This window comes from Apteryx mantelli, chromosome 2 (assembly GCF_036417845.1).
Source record: "Apteryx mantelli isolate bAptMan1 chromosome 2, bAptMan1.hap1, whole genome shotgun sequence".
Taxonomy (NCBI): domain Eukaryota; kingdom Metazoa; phylum Chordata; class Aves; order Apterygiformes; family Apterygidae; genus Apteryx; species Apteryx mantelli.
This window is the reverse complement of record NC_089979.1, coordinates 16,370,211-16,393,233: the sequence shown is the minus strand read 5'-3', so window position 1 is coordinate 16,393,233 and position 23,023 is coordinate 16,370,211. Positions and strand designations below refer to the sequence as shown.

Sequence of the window (23,023 nt, the reverse complement as noted above, 5' to 3'; positions counted from 1 at the left end):
GCGCTGGGCATCGCCCCAACGCGGAGGGAAACCCAGTCCCTGCCCTTGCCCAGAACGTGCAGCAAGCTGCAGGAGCTCCTGCCCGCAGACACACTCGCGCCTCCACGCCCCGAGCCCTCACAGCCCCAGCGGGGTCCGCGGCGAAGCTCAGACACGAGCCTTTGACTATCCACACAGGACAAAACTTGTAGGAGAAAGCGGTTACTGCCCTGACAACTCCGATCGTTCGGATTAATTCTCTGGAGGCCAAATCCGAGTCTCAGCGAAGTCAATGGCAAAACTCCCGCTGACTTCAGTAAGCGCAGGATTTGGCTCTAGGTGCATCTGTGTAACTGGAATGATATACAAAATGTCCCTTTTCAACTGTGAGAGTTTAGCAGGGACAACTTGCCAAACTTAGCAGAAAAGCCTTGTCTTCCTTCTTTCCTTTTGTTGAAAAAACAAACCATATGTTATTTACATTGTCTGATTTTTTTGCAGTTGTGTCAGCGTGCAGACATGAGCGCACATTCAAATTCAAGCCTTCTAGCCCTTGTGTAATATCAGTTTTCCTTTTGTCATTTTCAGTATTTATGTTCAATTTAAGGGACTAGATGGGCTCGTTCAGTTGTGCAAAAAATATCGTCAGCTATTCTCCATGTAGCCTTATGGCAACAGTATCTACTTGTGGGAGAGAAAGCTGTGGGTTAAAATCCTGTTCTGGCTGTGTTCCTTTTTTTCATTCTACAATTGCTTTTTATTAAAATCAGCTTGTCTCTCAATGCGACACTAATATATTCTCTCTTGCAACTTAATTCTTTTTCTAAACCCAGCTTAATTCTCTTCTGAACCAAAAAAAGAGAGAGTGCTATCTGATCAAAACCATTTTGCAAATACAAAAAGCCAAGTTATAAGGAGGGTCAGCCATATAAAGGTGGGATAGCATCAGGGAAGTCCAAGTTAGAAAGGGACTAGTTATCTTAAAAGCCAAGTTAAACAAGACACCATTTGGGGCTAATGGTTCAACCCCACACACTCCCTATGTGAAAGTTTATCAATCCTTTGGGAGGCTACTTAGCCGTAAGCGTCTCTTGTTTAACTTGGCTATTTGAATGGCTAACGCCCTTTTTTAACTTGGCTCACATCAACAAATATCACACCTTCAAACAGCTGATCTTTTTCTGCCTAACTTACCTTTTTTTTCTTTTTTTTCTTTTTTTACATGCTGGCTAAATGTTTTTGATCAGGAGTTGCATGTACCACACTTATTAGGCCACAAACAAATGTGGAGTATTAGATATAGTCTTAACTCCACCACAAAATAGCTTTATTACTTTAAATGTTTATTATTTTAAATTATTCTTAATTTATTATTCAACATTTCTTAGTTTGCCTATGGAATTGTGACAGGAATTCCCATCACGTGGAAAAGACTAGGACTGATTTAGATAGGTAGTAACCACAGATGCTTTTTGTTTAGATCAAGTACTTTTCTAGTATGCAATAAAATTAATCCTTGATGTTAATGTTACAGATTTTCATATTTCACATAGGTTTGTCCTATATGCTGGTTCTATCTAAAAGCTCAAAGAGCAAGCTAAGGTTTGGAACTGTCCAATATAAGTCATAATCTCAAATCTGAAAAAGCAGGTCGTTTCAGAAAATAATAATAATAACCATCTAATAATGAACTTAAAAAAAATTGGAAACTATTATTTTTTCCTAGAATAAGACATAAAAATAAACTTGTTTTCATCTCTGATTTTTTCACCCCAACCTGACTGCAATCAAAGAATAAGCCGGCAAAGTTTTATTTCTTTTTATACAGAATTTAAATCTACCACCTGTTTTTAAAGGCCCAAATTCCTCCTAGGTTGTGTACAAAACTCTCCAAAGCTAAACAACAGAATTTTAAAAATTCCAGCTTGCATAATACACAATAAGCACTCTTGTGCATTACTTTGAAGTTACAGTTTAGCTAGACCATGGTTATATCATCTGAAACTTTGAGCTTCTCAGGTATAATACACTACATTGGTATACAGCTGATCAGTGTTCAAATGAGAGGTGCTTGAGGAAAATCTAAGCATGGAAGCAAGCGATGTAAATGAAGAAGCAAGTATCATTCTCCCTTTTATGACCTTGCTGATAAATGATTCAAGTAAGCTAAGAGCAGGCTCAAGCCATAAATTCACATCATCTTTAATATCGCTTTAGGAAGGCAATGTCATACCATTCATTGATGTCATTTAGTATTACTATTATCACTACAAAATAAATCAAATACCTGATTATTTGTGGACATTAAAACATTTATGACCCAATCACAAGATTAAATGTCAAAGAATTCTGGCCAAATCTTTGCGGTTCTGTTACATCCTGCCAACTTAATAATATCCTGTTGTTATTTATTTGTACGCAAACATACTTGAGTTAGGTGCTGTAAGATATAAGGATTTTGCCTTGCGAAAGCTTGAAGTTGGAGAGATTAGATGTCTTTTTTTGATGGATTTAATGTTCTTTACTTGAGATTTCTAAGAGGCTGCGATACTCTTGACACTAGCCAGTTGTTAATTAAGTCTTGTTGACATACTTCTAACTAGTCTGAAGAATTACAAAACCTCATCCTCTACAAAACAAGTTATTAAAAAAAAAAAAAAAATTACCTGAAGACATTTCTATGCTTTAGGGCACAGAAAATATTCTGGTTAAAGATATGGCTGTCATATTGCTACTTTTTTTTTTTTGTATGTGAGTACTTTCATTATGAATATAATAGTTACTAATATTTCTAATGAAAACACATGCTTGTAAGACAGCTTGCTTTTGGGATGGGTGCTACATTAGGGCTTGTGGGGAAAGGAAAAAATATTTAGGAGAAAAGCAAGAGAGCGAAGCAAGCAAGGTGTCAGGTGGACAGAAAAGGTCCTTGCAGCAGCAAGGTACCTTCATCACAAGCTGCGTATTTACAAATCTAACTCGCTGACCCAAGTGCAGCGCACTTAGCGTGCTGTGACTCCCTGACTGGCAATTAAGCCCTTTTTCTAGGTAAAGAATTTTGTTTAATTCTTCTGAAAGAGAACTACATGCAACTGTTGCCATCTACATTTTCAAAATAATTTCTGTTTCTTAGAGAAAGTCTGCTGCAATTGCCAAAGGCTGAATTGCATTTGTGAGTCTTTCTATTTTTCTTTTTATGTTTTGCAATTGTTTGATGAATAACACAGAGTCATTACCCCACCTCTTTTTGGAACATTGTTTGGAGCATTTTTCCACATACCATTTTTAATTTTTACTAGCACTGACCAAATGCTTTCTGTCAAGGTCTTTTGTGACAAATGAGGATTTTTGTTATTCTGCTAATGAATATTTTTTTCCAAATATGAAAAAATGTATTATTTTCCTACTTCTTAGCAAAACTCTGAAATAAAAACATTCTTCTGCAAAAAGCCCCTTCTGTAAAAATCATGTTTAATTAAAAACATGAAATTTTAAAAATCTATAATCTCTAGAGTGAGTGATCCAAAGTGCAAAATTTCTCCAATTAGTCAGTATGATTTTTCTTTAAATTACAAGTGTTGGCACCTTTCAGTTCATCAGAATAACAGATAGTTTTGAGGAAAAACTAAACTTCACCATGAACATGAAGAATACCTGACTCCTCAGAAATATAATAGCAAATGAGCAGTAGCAGAATTAGTAGAAAATGTGGCCAATAAACCTTCTGGGGATTTATTTGAGTAAGCACATTTTATTCTGGCTTAAATACAAGAAAACTCAAGTGCAATGTCACTCATTAACTTCAAATTTAACTGACTAGCTCTCAAATAATCATGTCAGGGAAATTCTGAATGAGCATTAAAGGTAAGTATACATTTCTGTAGGCAGAAAACTTGAAAAGAATCACTTCTGCAAATTCTAATACTGTACCAAATACAGGTACAGTATTTCCAAATATTACCAAATACAGGTACAGTATTCCTGCAAGAGAACAATACTGGAGAAGAATATTTTAGCTAACAGAGAAATTGAAATTGTGGGTGTAGAGCCAAAAGGAAACAAAATAAGAAAGAAAATAAATTAAGCACGCTGCTCATGTGTATGACTCAAAAAAGAAAATAATCAAAAATACAGAAAAAATACATGTACTCAAATCTGTAAGTAGCATCTAAAGCAAGCTCTGATACTGGCAGATTATCAAGGGTAAATTTAAATATGTGAATGGCAGAACACTTCCTGCCACTACATTAATGCTTAATGTCGTGTTTGCCATTCAAATGTGTTCAGCATCTCGGTATATCAACTGGCAGCACCCACTTTGGGAACCCTCTTCCCCCACAGCAGTAGAATAGAGAATAAAACTATCATATATCTATGCTTGCAGTTTGATAGGCTGTATGTTTTTATAAGGACACACATATTTATCATTTAAAACTCATCAGAAACACATAACAGTGTGGCACAGCAGCTTTACTGGGATAAAATCTGCTTGACAAAGCCACAGAGAAGGCCAGGTAGGATGTGAGCTGACCGGCTGTGCTCCACATCAATATGTTTCTATGTCCTATAACTCCGAACGCTACTACTTTACTTTTTTAAAAAATCTGAACTACTCTGTATCCTTATTTCATATTATACAGAAAGGGAAAGGAAACGCATAACTGACAAAGGCATAACTTCTGTAAAAAAAGAGCAGTTAATAATAAAAATAGAAGCTCTAATGCCAGAAAAGTCTCTCTTTCCCTTTGCTTCGGTTTGACATAGTGAAAGCTATGGAATATGTTAGGCATAGAAAAGGAAAACTTTCTAACTGTTTGCTACGACAAAGCATCCACCAAAAATTCAAATAACTTCTGCGGTTTCAAAGAAGGTGTACAATGGGAAAAAAAAAGCACGAGTGCACACAGAAAGAAAACAAAACTCAAATTAAAAGGCAGAGGGAAGTGCTAAGGTAGGATGGGGAAAGAAGGTGGCAATTGTGGGGATTTTGTACTCTGCTTTAATTATACAGCATCCTCAGAGTACTCAATAATGTGGTAGACTGAAAACTTAAAAATATATTGTCCAGGTGTCTTAAACAGAATAGCTTAATTTTAGACAAACAAGTTTAGATTCAAATGCTTAAACGCATCTCTTGCTTTTCAAAGTGCATACCACATAACAATTCCCTTTGACAACTGCGAGAGCTGTTGGGTGCTAAACATTTTGAAAAAGAAGCTACTGCTAGAAGGTATCTAACTTATGGTACTTAGCTTTGAATGTTGTGGCTTCTCCTTTTCTGGGAAAAAGAGATTTTAACTAGGCGTGCTTCTTAAAACTTAAATTACCAGCTGCAGCAAAATAAAAGTGTTTTTCAGTCAAGGAGCCATTTCAATCTTCCAGTTATTTAAGCACTAAAAAAAGATCGTGCCATGCCCCAGCGGCGGACAAAGTGCTGCCTATGGAGTTCTACAGCATGGCTCAAAGCTGCTGTAATAATGCTTGGAACTTAGATACCACTTTTCATCTTCAAAGCAGTTTACAAACATTAACTAATTAATCCGCACAACATCCCTGAGGCCCAGTTGGATCAAAAATGGGGCACTGCATGCTGAGACCCGAATCCTCCGTGGGCTCTAGCTCCAAATTAAAGATGAGCAATCTGCTTTTTTTTTTTTTTTTTTTAATAGACTCCTGATACATTGCCAATGCAGCCCTCTGTTGGGCAACATTTGGATGCCCCCAGCTTTCATCTCTATTAAAGTATCATGCCCCAGTCTGCCTTTGTTAATTCTGGATGTCTTGGAATCCATTAAACATGGCACAGTTTCTTGTGCTTTTAACATAGCTTTAGCTTTGAAAATGCATCTTCTTTTGTCTTCATGCTAGCTGGCTTCCACGCAAAGATCTTTCAGATGAGATAGATACTGAGTTTTCCGTTGTTGTTGACGCATTAGTCTTAACTATTAACATATTCAGCATGATTTTCTAATATTTAACATCGCGTTTGCAGCAGTACATAACTGTTGCTCTTCACAAAGTCCAAGAGCCAGCTCCTCCTCTGATGTAAACTGGACTGCCGGTTTACAACAGCAAAGGAACTGACCCAAAAAGTTTAACAGGGAGTTGGCTGCCGTCATGACATTGTGTCAGACTGAGTCAAGAGACTGGCTTAGTCCACCTCCAAATAGGAACATTAGCATTTAAAATAAATAGAATGACACTGTGAACTAGCAACACAAAAATAATCATCTGCAAAAGGATCTCGGGGGATGACATCAACAGACAAAAGAGTGTCTGCTCCCAGTGTGAAACCAACACCAAAACAGCAGTGGAATGCTCTTAAACTAATTATTACATTGCTGGACTTGGGCATGGAAAATACTACACAAAAAGGTAGTAGACTGAAGCACTGTTACAGAGCATGAAAGGATTCATAGTCTATCTTGGAAAGTGAGCCCATTTGTGTTCCCCCTCATGAATGAAGATGCCAGCTTTCTGGTAAAAAAAGCCTACATTAAAATAGTACCTAAAAGATTCTGGGTGGAAAATAGTTGACCAAACCTCAAATATGCTAGAAACGCAACATCTACACACAAATCCAAATTTGCCTCTTCATCACACAGGTTTCAATGTATAATTAAACCCACTGACTTGGCTGGTGTTTTTCCAACACAAAGTGGATGTTGGATTGGACCCTAGCTGTAAAGATTTATATCTATATGTATTCTTATTTTGATTTCCAGATTCTTCAGTGTTTGGGGAACAGTGACATTTAAGTAAGGAATGAAGGGAAGGCTGTTTGTTTGAGTTTCTGCTATTAATCATTTTAAACCGCACTGTACCTGTAGTGTCGGGAAATCTCTTCTTCCACCTGGGTGGTAAAGTCACATTTGGTACATGAGTGTTCTTTGTTCTCTTTGAGAGTCAGCAGCCCCTCAGTCCCCTGCAGGGTATTTGTTTCTTGTTTGACATCGGATGCCTGGGCTTCGTGGGCATTCTCATAATGCAGCAGGAGAACATCGACATCGGGAGTGGAGAATGAGCACTGATGGCACTGGTGTTTGACTCTAGAGCTTCCTGTCACCCCTGGAGACAGGTGCAAAAGCAAGAGAGCACAGTGGGAACAATTACTTTTTCGGCAAGCAAATGGGTAAGTAATTTCTCCAAGGTGCTTTTCTGGGCTGCAGAGGCCTCGGGGACAGAACTGACAGTGCTTAATGGTACATTTATGAATGTTGTGGAGCTGCTGATAGTGATGGAGAAGTGGGCCCACCACTATTACATCTGGGCCATGGCTCTTTGAGTACCTAAAGTCACAGAACTGACAGTTGTAGCTTGTCACCATGCTGTCCTCTGCTCCTTTGCTAGTCAAGTCTTTCTTTTTTGCCATGCTTGCACCCTTTTCTGTCTTTGTCACTAACTCCCCATCTGTATTTTTGGCTAGATCATTCTGGTTAATGACAGATCCCCTAGAAAGCTTATCATTCAGATCTGGGTGCAGGCTTCCTGACTGGTTTCCCCCATGCTGTTTGCTGTAATGTTCTAAGAGTTTCAGTGAGCTGGATGATTCGCAGCTGAAACTGCAAAATTTACACCAGTAGTAACTGGTTGTATCGGTACCGTTTTGTCTAGAGGAATCTATTGGCTTGATGGGCACCGAATATCCAACTGGTGTATCATCTCCTGCTTTTACAGTGATTCTGTCTTGCCACTTCCCCAAGTCTCCAGAATCACATGGTCGAAGAGTAGGACTGGATTTATTGGAGTTTTTCTCTGAAGTTTTACCAGAATCAGAGGAGGGAAGGGCTGCTTTCATTTTGTTTGGGTGAGTCTGTAAGAAGTGTTGCTCTAGTTCAGTGGACGAGTTGCCCATGTAGGTGAAATTGCAGAATTTGCAGCGGAAGTACTTGGTGTTGCCTTGGCAATCTGGAGTTTTCCGCCCAATGCCAATAAAGGTTCCACCTAAAGTAACCTGTGAATAAAGAATAAGGTCCTTTTAGCTCCACTTTAGATCTATTCAAATAGCAAGGAAGAAAAAACAGAAGAGAAATAAAGAGCAGTTAATTCGTAAGCCTCTTTCACCTCAACCAACACCACCAGCATTGCCATTTGTGCATTTGTACTAATGCAGTAAGATATCATGCCTACACCCTCACTCATTTAGCACTTGTTGCTGAAGACTTTGAAATGTTTCACAAAGCTGAATATATATTCCATATGAATATTAAGTATTTCTGTTTGAGGAAACTGAGGCACACATTTGCAATGTGACCCAAACTCAAAATTCTCTAATAGGTTCCTTCCTCCACCAAATCACTAAATTATGTTATTGGCAGAAGATCCAAAGATCACTTCCCAAAGTATTGAACCCTTTGCTGGGAGACTTTGCTGGGATATATATATATCTATCTATATATAGAGAAATAGATATATAGATAGATAGATATCCCAGCATATGTATGTATGTATGTATATACACACCAGTGGTGGGGTAAAAGAATGGGCTCTCTGTCTTTTTCTATCAATACACTTACATGTTTTAATGGTATTCGTGCTTAACGGCCCAAGAGACTTACTCTCTAAATATGAGCAAAAAAGTACTGAATTTAAAAACGTGAGTGTAGTTTGTTGGGTCGGAGTACAACCAACTCCTACAAAGAACATTCTTACAGGAGTATCCAGTATCCACCAGGACTCTTTTGAAGAAAGCTGCAGCGGCTGATGTCTGAAATGAAAGGCGGTTTTCTCACAGATTACTCAGTGCAAACGTTCTCCGAGGAAAACTTCCCTCCCTCTTATATACAGAGCTCAACTTAGTAAAATGAGGATGGAAAAACTACAGTAGAAAAATAGCATGTGGCAAAGCAGCCTACCACACCCAAGTTCCTGACATCACTAATTAAAAAGAAAAGAAAAAAAAGTAGGTCTACTGCACTGTTCTCATGATCTAGGAGCAAACTGGTCTGCAGGAAGGAAGAGCAGCTTCCAGGGCTTATGTTACTGGAATGGGTGTTCTCCGAGCAGGCCGGCCGGCCCTTCCCAGGAGCGCACCACACCTGCCCACTGACATCAGGGGAGATTTGCTGCTCCTGTACAACTGGTTTGGAGGCCAAAAAAAGAATCTCCTGACAGAAATGTCACCACTGCTATCCTTCTAAAAATTAATAAAAAATCTACAGCATCCAGAAAACAACTCCTCTTCCCATCCAAAATTCACGGCCACCTACACCTTTGCCATCATCCAGTCTACTCCACTGTATCAAAGACATGGCTGGAAGCTTCCTCACGCCACGTTCTCAATTTTTATGTCCAATAGATGCCTTACAGGGAATATAAAATTTCCACAAGGGGTTAGATTTTCATTCTCCCAACGAGTAAGTGTATTACTACATTTCTGCAGGATTCAGTTGTAATGCGTTAGGCAAATAGTGTAATTATTTTTCTTCTCAACAGCTGTGCCACAAAGAAAGCATGTGATCACTGCTCATTCAGTATCCCACCATACGGAAAGACTCAGACATACAGAGAGCACAAAATGTAAACATTTTTAAATGCATATAATACAAATGCCTTTTAGCCATTTAGTTTGGAGAATGAGATGCTAGACTGTGTGTGCCATCAGAACCGAGCATGCATAGTGAGTCAATGCGCTGCTAAACCATGATATAATGAGCTGCTTTTCAGCCTCTGTTTCTTTTTTTAAAAGAAAACACAGTTCCCGTAAGTTGGTTGAAACCTTTTTTCTTTCTCTCTAATAAACTGAAAATTAATTTCTGTTTGTTTAGAAAACAAATTTCAACAGGCAATGGTGAGCCAGACAGCCAAATAGCTACTATTTAACTACAGCAACATTTACATTGAAACTGGAACTCCAAGTTCTAATATCAACTTACGAATATCAAGTTTTGCTACATCAAGTTATATCAAGATTTGAAGAGGCTCTTTGGAAGAGGAATGTTTTAACAGACCTTCTGTATTGCAGAAGATGCTTTATTTTATTCACTTTATGGCTAGCAAGAACTGGAGACAAAAAATGTACTGCGCCTGATTCACTGACAATAGTGGGATTTGGGCTTGCTCCATAGTGTCTGGCACACGAGGTCTCCATCCACTGCATTAATTCAATGTTCAAGGTCTCACTGGTGTCAAAAGACAGCTTAAAAAGAGCATTGATGGAATTACGGTAAACAGAAAATAATAGCAGCTCACCGTGGGATTTCCTAAGTTGCGAGGGATCTGGTTTTGCCCATTTATTTAGTTACTTATGTTTGCTTTATAAACTGGCCAAAATGCTTTACCTCTAAGTGGTTCTAATGAGTATACGTCCATTATTCTTAGGTATCCATTCACAGAGCCTACAGATGACAAACCTATTTTGCAGACACCGCACAGACACTTGTAAAAATTGTGAGTGACAATTTCAGCTGCTGTTCATTGCTGATTACTCTGAGCACTGGAATTTCTGAAAGACCTAACTTCTGAACACTGGAGAAACATTAATGTTAGCAATTTATACAATGGACTGACTGTAAATTACAACATTTCAGTAATTTTTGTTAATCCTGCTTAGTGGCCTACATAGCAAGTTTGCTAATACCTCCTTCTCTGCATCTGAAGAGGATAATGCAGAACTAAGTATTTACACTTCATTTCTGTTTGCCAGTTGCAATAGAGGGAAAAAAACAATCTTTGAAGCACTGGAATGGAATTGATTATTAATTATCAGGTTGGCATTTCCCTGAGTACCCTGCCACAATCCAAAATAATATATCCTATTAAGAGATTGTGTACATGAAAGGTAATACAGGGCCTGTAATGTTATTACATGCAAAAGCCATGGCTAAACTAAAGAGCGAGAGAACTAAAGAAACTGGCTTCCACACAAGGAGATTGGGAAAAGCACTTGAAGGAAAATAATAACGGTATAAACTGAAGCTGCTTCATCTTTTCAGCCAGGCAAATCTGGGTGAAGCCTACACATTTGCAGAACTGTTTGGATTCATGCATTCTACTCAAGTCTTGGCTTGACTTTCAGATTTTTCATTTACACATCTCTATGAAGGGGCACCAAACTCCTTCACTGGATATGTAACTGTCCTTACTCTCTCGCTTTCTCTTACCTTCCCCAGAAAGAGAAAAAATAAAGGAGAGAAAGAAGGAGAAAGAAGAAGAAATATATATACCCTAGAAATCAATATCCACATTTCTTCAAGATAGCAGAGGTATTAGCTTCAAGTATTTATTCCCATGGTTCATTTCAATCTAAGCAAAACCTAGTCCCCTGCTCTGCCCTCATAGTTGTATCTTCTTATGTAGATGCTCTTCCCTAACACAAATCAGAAGGAAAAAAACAAAAGCAATGCTAAAACTCTGCAATTCTATTAGAGCCATGAAGTCTAAAGTTCCCTTTCACATAACTGGTGGCGCTCAGATGTACAGGTAGAGACTGCACTGGAAATCTAAGGATCCTATAGATAAATGGCTCCTTCAATAATCACACAAGAAAATTTATCTTCATGATTCTCTTTTTAAAGGTAACTTAACATATAGGACATTTGTAGGGACTGGGGAGGCTTGATTTAGTTTTTTCCTTCACTGCCGTTTTCTTGTGAGACCTTGGGATAATCACTTATTCCTGCAGTACCTCAATCATTGTGATATAGGTGGTAGAAAGAATACATAAATCTCTTTAAGAATAAGACACTTTGGTGGAAAAAATTTCACAGAAATAGTTGTTCTGGTTAGACCAGTAGCCAAGGTGTCATTTACAGTGTGAACAGTTACAGAGTTGGGCATAAGTTCATTGATGCAAATGGCATAATGGGAATTTATAATGCCTTGATCCAAACTAATTCTCTCTCCATTTTGGATGAGAACATCTCATGAAGGAGCGCACAAATAACCTTTTTTTTTTTGGGGGGGGGGGGGAAGACAGGCAGGAAAGAGAACAGTATTATGGGCAGGAAAGAGAACAGTATTATGCATTCCTCATATGGCATCTTCCCAAATCTTTCCCTTCATTATATATACATGGATCAATTATTATGCTGCGTAGGAAAAGGACGGCTATTAGAATGGGTTCTGCATTATTGTGCTTTAGATGGTTGCACTAACATTCTTCAAAAATCGCTCTTCAAAGCCATGTCTCCATTTGAGATTAAACTGAAATACATTTCACAGTAAGACTCCCTGAAACTCAAACCTCTAATTTTTAAATTCATTCAATTAATGAGGAAAATTATCAAAATCCAAAAGACCAGGACTAAAATTACCACAAGGACAGAAGTTCATGTTTTAATACAACTAAACTATCTCCTCACACATGCACACATTTCTAAAAATAGCCAGAAAGAGGAGAAAAGATAACAGGATAATTGATAACATTTCAAAATGTACTTTCTACAGCATGTTGGCAAGTATTTCAACAAAGCAGTATAATTGCACTATATGTTTCCAACAGATATGTCTGTATTACCTTAATTACTCAAATCAAAAACAATGATTTCATGGAATAGATGGACTATGGCTAGGATAAGTACTTTCAGTTTTCAAAAACTTGTGTTTCATATTTAATCTGCCCTTGATCCAAATGCTACGCTACCCTATTCTTCACCTCCTTTTTGAAGTTCTTAAGTCGTTATTATGCCAAAGGAGTTTAAAAATAGTTTTCTGCTTACAGAAAATAAAAAATTTACCAAGGAAGACAAAGTCAGCCAGCTCCTGTAATCATTTATTTCATGAAGAAAATTCCACCAGCAGAACTAGTGGCCTATAACCACACAAGGGATTTAACCTTAAGACTTACATGCTCATGGTAAAGCTGTCTTTGATCCCTTGCCTCTGCTGCAACTAGATTAGATTAGAAACTAGACCAAACTTCAAAATTTGGAATATCAAATGTTAACAAATTTTCTTTTTTGATTACCTGGGTTACATCTCTGGCTAATCAGGAGGTGAAAGGCTCTAGATCCCTTACCAACCTCCTGAGCCATCCAGTCTGCCTTAGCCAATTACTCTTAATCTTCTAATCCTAAAATATTTTCTAATGCTCTTGTTTATTCATTTGCTTTGTGCAATATAGCATCCAGAACATTTTAACCATCCCACATTTATGAAGTTCTTCATGTCATGCAGGCCAGAACAGATTCTTGGCTTTCATGCAAGTTTGTGTAACACCACCCAGCTCTCTCAACTCCAGTATGGAGAACTCATTCTCTCTCTCTGTCTCTCCCTGTACATGTACAACTAGGATAATCCTCAGAGTATATTTACTCTTGAAACTATTTACCATACTATGATTAACTGTATCTGTAGATAGAACTATGTTGCATAAGTGAGGCAAAGACTCCTGGCTTTCTGGGCTATTGCTATTTACCAAAACAAGAAAGCATACTATTGAGTCACATTTGTTTGAAATGAGTGTATTCTTCTCAAGATTTATTCTGTTGCCATTGAAGCCAATATGGTTTTTGACATTAGAATATAAAAGGTAGCAGACTAGAATATTTTTAAAACAAAGACTGGGACAGAACAATAGCAGGACTTAGATTAAGGCCAGGAGACCAGATGTGTAAAAATGATAAAAGTAAGGAACACAGAATAGAGACTTTCATTTGCTAACTAATGCTAGTATACCAATATCTAGCATCAAAAGGAAGCAACATCCTTTATATGCTCTCTCTGTACACATAAAATTACCAGACAGTGCCTTGGCTACTGTAAACTCACACAGCTTCACAGACTTTGAGGCAAGCTTGCACTGATTTACACCAAAAGAAAACCTAGCCTCTTTCCTTTTTTTCTAGCAACTTTATTTTTTGAGCTCTTGTCATTTGTGTAGGCTAGCTTAGCAGTACATCTTTAAATATATTCTTGATTATTACTAGTCTCACCAACTTTCTTCATTAACTGGTCTTCAAACACTACCAGATATCCCTGGCATAAAGATGAGGAATATTAGCACATAAACAACTTTGCTTTGAAGGCTGTGAATATACATCACGTCAGTTGTTCCGCAGTAACTGCCCATATGAATACTCTAATTTGAGGGTAGACTGTTTCTCACTGAAAGAAGGCAAAAATAGCTCATTTCTGTTAGAGAGCAAGTGCATGTTCACAGGCACTTACCATTTAGCAGCTGACATGCTGTAAATCACAGCATATCATTCTGAATAGTAAACTTGCTAATGTATCCACATAAATGATAAGAAAGAATTTCTACTACACACATTAATATAAATCTTTACTTGTGGGCTAAATTCAATAAAGAATGTAGATGCCTACAAGACCACAGATGCTTTTTTCACATAGTGGATAATATGTATGTATTCATGTATGTATACAAAAATATAAAAGAAACATATATGAATACACACATATGTGTATTTTAAATATATGCATATATATGTATATATATGAGTGTGTATACACATAAAGTTGGGTACCTTTTACCACCACTCCTTTCTCCACCTGCCACCATTTCTTTTTCATGTCTGTAATTTAAAGGAGAGCCCAGACTCCTGTGTTTATGAGGTGTGACTCTCAGTGTGAAGGCAGTCTCCAAGCCTGACCATGACCCAGAAATAAAACTCAGAATAAACAGGTATGCACATATGCAGATGCAACACCCAAGACAGTTTGACAGCCTACAGCTCAAACAGGGAAGTCCCCAGTGAGTGCTGTCAGTGCAGCGAGCTCACAGATGAACCAGGCCTTTCTGAGACATCTCACCTTCATGCAAGAGCTATTTTAGGCACTTACTTCAAGAACAGAACTACATGACTTAGTCCAAAAAAATCAGGACACGTCATATGCACCAATGGCTGGTCAATATATTTAGATCTAATTCTTGTTTTATGGACAATTAGAAAAAAAGTCAGTAAGACCAACATCATAAAATTAGGATTCATTTCTCTAAGCACGTGAGGAAAATGAAATTCATTCACATACATGTTTTCATTTACTAATGTCCACTAGCTATGTATTTATGCCACCTGATAGGAAGCCTACAAAGCTGAACTTTAAAGAGGTTCGATTTGTTACTAATATAAAAATACATGCTGTACTTATTTATGTCTCCAGTACAGATTCTTTCCATATCAACAAGAATTCCTTTGCCAAACCACCTGAAGTGTAGAGGAAACCATATGCATCAGGAGGGATGTTGATAACATCTGTACCCCTCCAGACCCAGATTTTTTTTTATCCTTACCTTCACAGCTTCATATTCAATCAAACTGCTAATACAAGAGTGAAGGATAAAGAGCAGAAGCTATTAATAATAAAACCACCGGTTCTTATTCAGCTGAATCCTAGTTAGACCAGACTTTAATTATAAATTGTATTACTAGTCACATACTTCTAATGTGAGAACAGAAAAGCTGCCATATTTGATATATTGAAATCCAGAACACTAAAAATCACACATACATAGCTTTGCATATGCACAAGAAGTCTAACACTGATTTATAATGGAGGAAAAAAAGAGCTTTACACACCCCATTTGCATGGGCACTTCTGCCCCTTTCTAGGACACCGAGCAGCCAGGTAGCTGGACATCCAGAAGTGTTCTCAGCTGCTATGAAAATCCTGGAAAAGTTGTTACCCATATTCAAACATCACACAGGATTTGTTTGAGTAATGCAGGATAACCCTTAAAATATTGGATGTCTGGAACCTCAAAAGAAAAATCTGCTACCAACCTGTCATTAATCTGTGGAATAGTGAAATAATGTAATACTTTTTTTCTCGACTCACTGGAATACAATTAAGAAGCTTTTGGATGTCTTTCATTATCACATGACTTGTCAGAAATTTGTTGTCTCATCCTTTACAACATAGTCTAGTGTCAGTACCCAAAACCATGAAAGAATCAAATGAAAAGGCTGGATCTGAAAAAAAACACTTTTTAATACTTTCATACAGGAGCCTGTATCTCTATAATGACTGGACACATGAGGAGGTAGATATCTGAAAATAAGCTCCAGAAGACCCGGCCATGCTGAGCAGGAAGCTACTCAAAGCTCACACACACAATGTGGAGCTGCCTAGAGTCATCCTAAGAAATGCTGAGCACTGCAGTATGTCTGTATTCACGGCTGCATGAATACAATTCTCCTCCCTTGGGACATGCCATCTGAAACCCTCACCTAAATGCAGACATTTCTGTCCATTCTTTGAAGGACACTGTTTTCTTTTAAAACATATCAGGAAACGGGGTCATGCTCCCTTTTATACAATAGTCTAATGGCTTGAACACTTGTTCAGGAAACAGGAAAACTAGGCTCCTTTCCTTGCTCTGTCATAGGGGATTCAAGCCCACTTCTTCTCTCCTGCTGGACAATGTCCTAATGCCTTAGCTATAGGCTGATACAGGGAAGACGGTGCTCTCCAGCCTTTCTGTTGAAGCTGTCCCACTCACTCCTCATGAAATAATTCAAAGATAGAGAAAAGACTCCCACCTATTGGCTAAACCTTTCCATACTTTATGTTAAAGACTCATTAGACCAAACACAGAAGGAGCCTTAGTCATACAGCAGAAGAGCAATAGTTTTCAGGATCACAGCTGTTAAAGTAAAATTCAGATGACTAAGTTAAGCAAAATTAGTCTTTGTTCAGATCTGGCCTAAACTCCAATGTTCTAGGCACAACCGCAAAGTCATGTTTAGGCTAAAATGTCCAGCAAGACAAAGCTGAGAGATTGACCAGTTAACCAAAATTGAAGAAAAATTAATGAATGGCCACTGATCTCACTACAAATATCATTCCGATAACAGCCGCAGAGCTGATAACACCTTCTCTATGAATTCAGCAATGTGCTAGCAAATGTTTTCTAATATCTAATACCAGAAAGAAAGGTAATCTCCCAGAAATTGCTCAGTGAATTTATTCTGTCCTATGGAATTTATTATGATTCAATGAACTAAACACGTCTGAGAAAGAAAATGGGAACAGAGAATACAAGCAGATATTCCAAACTATATTGCATCTTCAAAGAAGACAAAGATATCTTGCTTGACTAAATATTCTAATCAAGAAGAAATCTACACAGCAGATTTACTCAGTAGGCCAGGAAGCTTGAATTATTTACAACATTCCTAACCAAATCAACTTTATATACTACAAAACATGATCACAGCATTCATACACCTGGATGTGAAGCCAAACGTATATCCCTAATATTCTGCTGACTGCAGTACAATAAAAATTTGGCTTTATGGCTTGGGGATTTCTTTTTTTTAATTTTCTAGGACAGACATTATTTGTGCGGCATGATTCAAAAAATGCGTTTGATTGCTTTCCTCCAAGCCGTTGGCAAAGGGACCACATTGCTACCTAAGAGCAGACACGGGATTTTTCTGCGTTCTGACATTTTTCCATTGCTTTTTGCTCCTTTGTTTTCGTTATGACTGCAAACTCTGGGGGTCAACAGCACGTCTCACTGGTGCAAATCATTATATACCATGGTCTCCAGCTAACCACCGTGAGTCAGATCAAAATCACTGATCTTCATCCTCTGGCCTCTGGCCCTAGCTCCCCGGCCTGACATCGTAAATCTGTCAATAACTTTCACCCTGGCTACAACAGAACAGTTTGTTAAGTGCAATGAGATCAATAAATCAAACTTAATCCCAGTCCACTACTATTTCCAGTTAATTATGAAGGGATTATTTGCCTTTAGCCCAGCATCTAAACAAGATAATGCTGTTTAGACGAACACCAGTGCTTCAAGTTCAGCTCCTTCTCCTTCTTATGGAGGACTCTGACCGAACCAATTTCAACTGGAGTTTTAATCAATACAACGCTTCCTTCCGGCAGGAGACGCCAGCCCTTCAGATGCCTGAGAAAAATCCCCTCCAACATGGACATAGTAGCAATATAAAAATGTGTGGGTGCAAAGGGGAATTTCAGATGTTCTTTTACTATGTTTATGAATCTCACAAGGCTGCTCTGTATCGGGAGTGGGGGAGGAGAAAGCATAAAAATATTAATCAGTTACTTATCTTCTGACATGTTCTGGATCAACATCTGGTGCATGTGCAAGTGATGAAGTATGGCATTTGGCACAAAAGCTTATTTAATCTTCTCTTCCCAAATCAGGCAGGGAAAATTAGCACTCTTAATTTTCTAGATCCAATTTTTTCTTTAAAATAAATTGCCAACATTGTATAGGCCGTCTGTTCTATTCTGGAAAATGTTTTTGGTCTGAAAAAAGACTGATCTTAAGCAGATTATCTATGGGCTGTTTCCTACCGCTTTTTGTCTTCCCTGTAGTATCTTACTGCCACGGTTTAGTAGACAAGTATAGTCTAGGTTCAGCTGTTTTATTTCTACTTCTATCAGTTCAAACTGAGATAGCTCACACATCTGTTTTATTTCTGAAAACACTGCATAGGAAAAGTGTCCAGCTCATTCTAATCAAGCATAAACTTTCCTATAAATAACTAAGGACCTAACGAAACAATTGTTTGGAGGAAATGAAAGTGTGTTTAGAAACTCAAATTCCTCTATACTGTACGCCTGAGCTGTTCCAGTTTGAATGTCTTCCTGACAGCACAGATCAGTTGCTCTAAGATGCTGTCCCCAGTGTCAGCAAACTGAAACTATAGCAGGAAATCCAGGTATTAACATCATACTATGGGCTAATTATAAACCATCATTTCACATTCTGACATTATTCACTTCCAACCTCTTTTAACTAAATCACGTATTTGCTTTCTAATCACAGTTTGACAGGAGAGAGTGTCTGACATGAGACAGTGAAGTGATCTTTTAATAAGACAGCAGTTCAAAGATTGTAGCTTTTAGGCATAATAACGATCTTAAGTTTGATTTGATGTTCCACAAAGAAGTTGTAGAGTTTCTGAAAAAAGAGGAAAAGTTTAAATCACTTCAAAAGCTTCAAGTTCCTGACTTGTGTTCCTGTTTCTGCTTCTTACTTGAAGTTAGGTATTAGCTATCTTAACCTCTTTTGTGAAAATTCTCTCTAATAGCTAAAGCTTCTGCAAGCATTATTAAAAATCTTCCATTTTTTTCCTTTTTTTTTAAACATACCTTAGAGTTTTGTCTGGTCATTTCTACCAGGACAGGCATCATGTCCTATGCAAACATGCTCTTGAAATTGGATGGACATCTGAACTCATTTTGCATGCAACTTTTGCTACCAATCTTTTAAAAACCTGAATTTTTATATCATAGAGTACTGAGGTGTTCTAGCATGTCTTTCAGTTCATCCATGAGAGGAACTTTTTTTAAAAAAAAAGCAGCACCAAAGATAATTTTTTAACTAATTCAATATTAACTGTTAAGAAACTAATATAGACTCCATGCAAAGGTTTTGGATATACTTCTTTACAGTAAAATGATTTTTTTTTTTTTACAGCAGTATCTGAAATGTAGTTTCTTCAGTGCTAAAACTACATGAGAAAATGGCTGAGGCAATAGTTCTTTCTTTACAGTCTCACTAATGTGAAGTAACAGTGTTACTGTTACTTTTAAAATTTCTTAAATACCCATTGTGTATCCTGTTTTTCTGGCACTAGACAGCTTCAGAGTTGCCAAGACTTGTAGTTTATTTTATCTTAATAAAGAATCAATACGCCAAATCTCGACTCCCATCAGCTGAATATTTTAGGATTATATTTTTAATTTCCAGCTGCAGTCTTTTGTCTATCTGGTTGTTATTTTTCATTGTTATTTTCTCTTTTCTTTCCTTGATAGAGAATCCTCCAGATAGGATTACCAATTCAGCAAGTTGCCTGTTTGCTGTATAAGATCTTTTGCTATTGATTACCACTGTGATTATACACAGAAATATCACTGATCAAAAAGCCATGTAGTACTCTACTGTACAAGATATTACACAGAGCTCCAGAAATCCTGATATATCCCTCCTTGGGTAATGATTACAGTAATCCATAGTCACCAGCAAGCTGGCAAAATACTGGCTAAAATAGACCAAAATGGTTCTTAAGGCTTAAGCAGGTTATATTATGTATTTTAATCGCGTAGGTTGGAGATGCTTTGTAAGTAAGCGGCTTGGCAGTTCAGAGAGAACGCAGAAGCAGCAGGGAGACTGGGGAAATACAAACCTGCACATCATAAGTCCCATTTAATAAGACAGGCCTCTGGGAATTGATGTCCTGCAGCACCCCTGAAAGCACAGTGCGGTTGACTTTCTGGAAGTCTTTGGAGTGGCTGAATTGCACCATGTTGTGGAGAGCCAAAATTTTAGTGTCAAGCTCAGCATCCTGCCTGGTGCGGTTGTGCAGTCCTAGGTGGTACTTGCGGAAGTGTTTGATGAGATCTGTGGGGTCGTTCCCGTAGTAACCATATCCACAGATGTTGCATTTGAAGTCCTGAAGCTCTGGAGACAGAGGCGCCGTATCTGGGTTATCATTTACCAACAAATCTGCTTTTGATTTGTTCAGCCTTAAACCCCCATCTGAAGGCACTTGTGGGTTTTTTGAGGCCATGGGGACTGGGCTTGAGCCTTGGCCATCCGTTTGACCACTTTGCACTTGCACTGCTTCATCTGAAGCTTTTGGCGACATCTGATGCTCCTCATTTGTCTCCGCTGCATCTCCTGACAGGGTACAGACCATATCTTGGGTGTCATCTGCATCTGATTTTTGAGGAGACTTCAAGGGCTCACAGATTCCCCCAACAGCTGGAGATGAGAAAGCCAGCATATTTCTGTCTGTCACCTCATCATGAGGGAAGGATGGAACATTTCCTCCCTTATTGTGGCTTTCATAATTGAAGCCAGCCTTTTCACTCAGCACTGAGCTTTTCAAGTCCCTTTTAATGCTGGGAGATGGCTCTTGGACATGCGTGCAAAGTTCCTCCTTGTTATTTAACTCTGCCGCATCACCCTGGTCAGTGTTTTCTTGCATCTGATCTGCGGGAAATTCTTTTTTCCTTCCAGACTCTTCGCTTTCAGTACCTGCAGACTCAAGGGTCTGTACCTCACCTTCACTAGCAACGTTTCTTAGAGGGGGGTTCTTTTTCCGGACCATATCTACCACAAAAAAAAAAAAGAAAGAAAGAAAAGAAGCAAAAAAAAACCCTATAGAATTATTCAACATACATAACAGATTATAAGCCTCCCACTTTTTAAAGCATTCTGAACTGTATAAAATCTTAAAACTTTTGAGAAAAATTTTTGTCAAACAGTTTTTCACTTGTCTATGCAGAAAATGGGAACTTTATATATAAAAAAGTCACACTGAGACTAACCTCGATTGAGAGAGTACTGTAAAGCCTATGAAAACACTTCCATCAGAGTAAGTGCATCACAGGTTTCATTATCTTTTCTGAAAATAATGGTCAGTTAATGGCAGACATAATTTAAACTAAATGCTTCATTTAAAATCATTTTAAAATACTAAGAGGAAAAATAAACTTTTTCAGTCTAATATATGTACACTGCACAACTACATACAATGTAGCTCAGCAGAAATACACCTGAAAGGCATAGTCAGGAGCACTTAAACAAGTTATTATGAAGGAAACAGATTTAGCAGACTTTGAGGTTTTAGACAAAATATCTCTCCTAAGCAGGTATCAGTTTCTCCATATCAAAAGCTCCCCCTCTTACTGCCCATAAACTTCAAACAGGATTATATGGAAATTCTAGAGTCCAGCCCCACAGTCCATTATTCATATAATTAGTTCTATTTGCCAAACGAAGAGAAACTATATTCGGTAACCCGTTGACAATAAAATTTTACAGGCCTAGATCCAGACATTTGACATTGCTGTGTTGCTGAGCAGGGATCTACCCAGAAAACACCTGGAATCCACATGGAGCTAAACTGCTCAATGCTCCTCTGCTCAGTCCTCGTTTCAGAGAGAGCCACGACTGCTGAATTTGCAGGTACACTTTTGGTATCCATTTAAGAAAGCTTGGATAGGACAGTAATAAGGATCATAGAGAAAGAAGCAGTCTGCCACTGGTGACTTAGCTGAACAGGGGATATTATGAAAGAACAAATAATCAGAATATACAGATAGAAAGCTAATTCCTGATTCACTACCTATCTTCACCTTCCCCAGTCTTCTTGAAAGAAAAAGTATGAAACCTCTCTGCACTCTCCACTTCCAGGTTCTGGATCTGATATTCCTCAGCAGCTGTTTTGATCCATTTGCATTCACATGCTAGCTATGGGCAGAAGACAGATGTGCTACAACTTTTTCTATGCTCTTATCTTTGCCAACTCTGTATACAATGAGGGATGTTTCCCTTCGCCAAATCGCGTGTGGTCCGGTGGCAGCAGACTGCAGCACCACACACGAGAGCCGAGCTGCAGAAGGAAGCCTGAGCCTCCCTTCCCAGGCCAGCCATGGCCGGGCGCATGCGGAGGCATTATATATTGCTCTGTGAACAGAGGACCACCTGGCGATCTGGGAGCTGCACTGATGCGCTCCAAATGCTGCTATATCCAGACCTTGAAAAGCTGAGAATGACCTTCTCAAAACTGTACTTTGAGAAGTATGGCCAGGCACGGAGGTTAAAAATAAAAGAACTGGCGTCTGTACATCCTCTCATTTACATCTGCTCCACATGAAAGGGCACTGTATGCTATGCTGATAAAAACAGACAACTTCTTAGGGGAAGTGTTCAACTTGTGTCTTGGGCTGGCTCTGTTGTCTTTGTGGTTGAGCTGATCCACAGGCAGCATCGTCTACAGCGAGGCTGCTTTCACACAGAATGCCAGCTCAGATTACATACATTTTGACACTCCGTGTGGTCTTAATAGGTTTCTTAAATGCCTACTGCGATTCCTTATTGTGGAAGGCATACATACTTGGGAACCAAGTGCCTTCTCCTCTTTAATGTCAATCACACCTACCAGTATGCACCGAATTTTACTTTTTTTTCCCCCGCTAACTTCTGAACCATGAAATCACTCAGAACTAAGAGAAAAGAAAGATTTCCTGTTGTAATAAGAGAATTGTTCAGTACAAACTCAGCCTATCAAAAGAACATACACACATATATAGTTCAAGGTATATAGATAGTCCTCAGCCTTTTAACATTACTGTTTCTCTGTGGGGCTTT

The 23,023-nt window shown here is 38.3% G+C and overlaps 1 protein-coding gene across 5 annotated transcripts in view; it reads right to left on the bottom strand.

The window, feature by feature from the left end:
- TRPS1 (transcriptional repressor GATA binding 1) overlaps positions 1–23,023 on the bottom strand; it is a 221,755-nt gene that overhangs the window by 157,965 nt on the left and 40,767 nt on the right. For 3 of the 5 annotated variants that reach the window (XR_010883272.1, XM_067290227.1, XM_013956895.2), the window contains exons 3-4: positions 20,052–20,980; positions 6,804–7,933 (exon numbers count right to left, since the gene is read on the bottom strand). Coding sequence is in view for 4 of the 5 variants with exons in the window: in XM_067290227.1 (XP_067146328.1) it covers positions 6,804–7,933; positions 20,052–20,980 (2,059 nt within the window). In the remaining variant the exon portion in view is untranslated. Of the gene's footprint in view, positions 1–6,803; positions 7,934–20,051; positions 20,981–21,198; positions 21,234–23,023 lie in introns of those variants that run through there. The other 2 variants (XM_067290228.1, XM_013956896.2) reach the window with 2 other exon arrangements.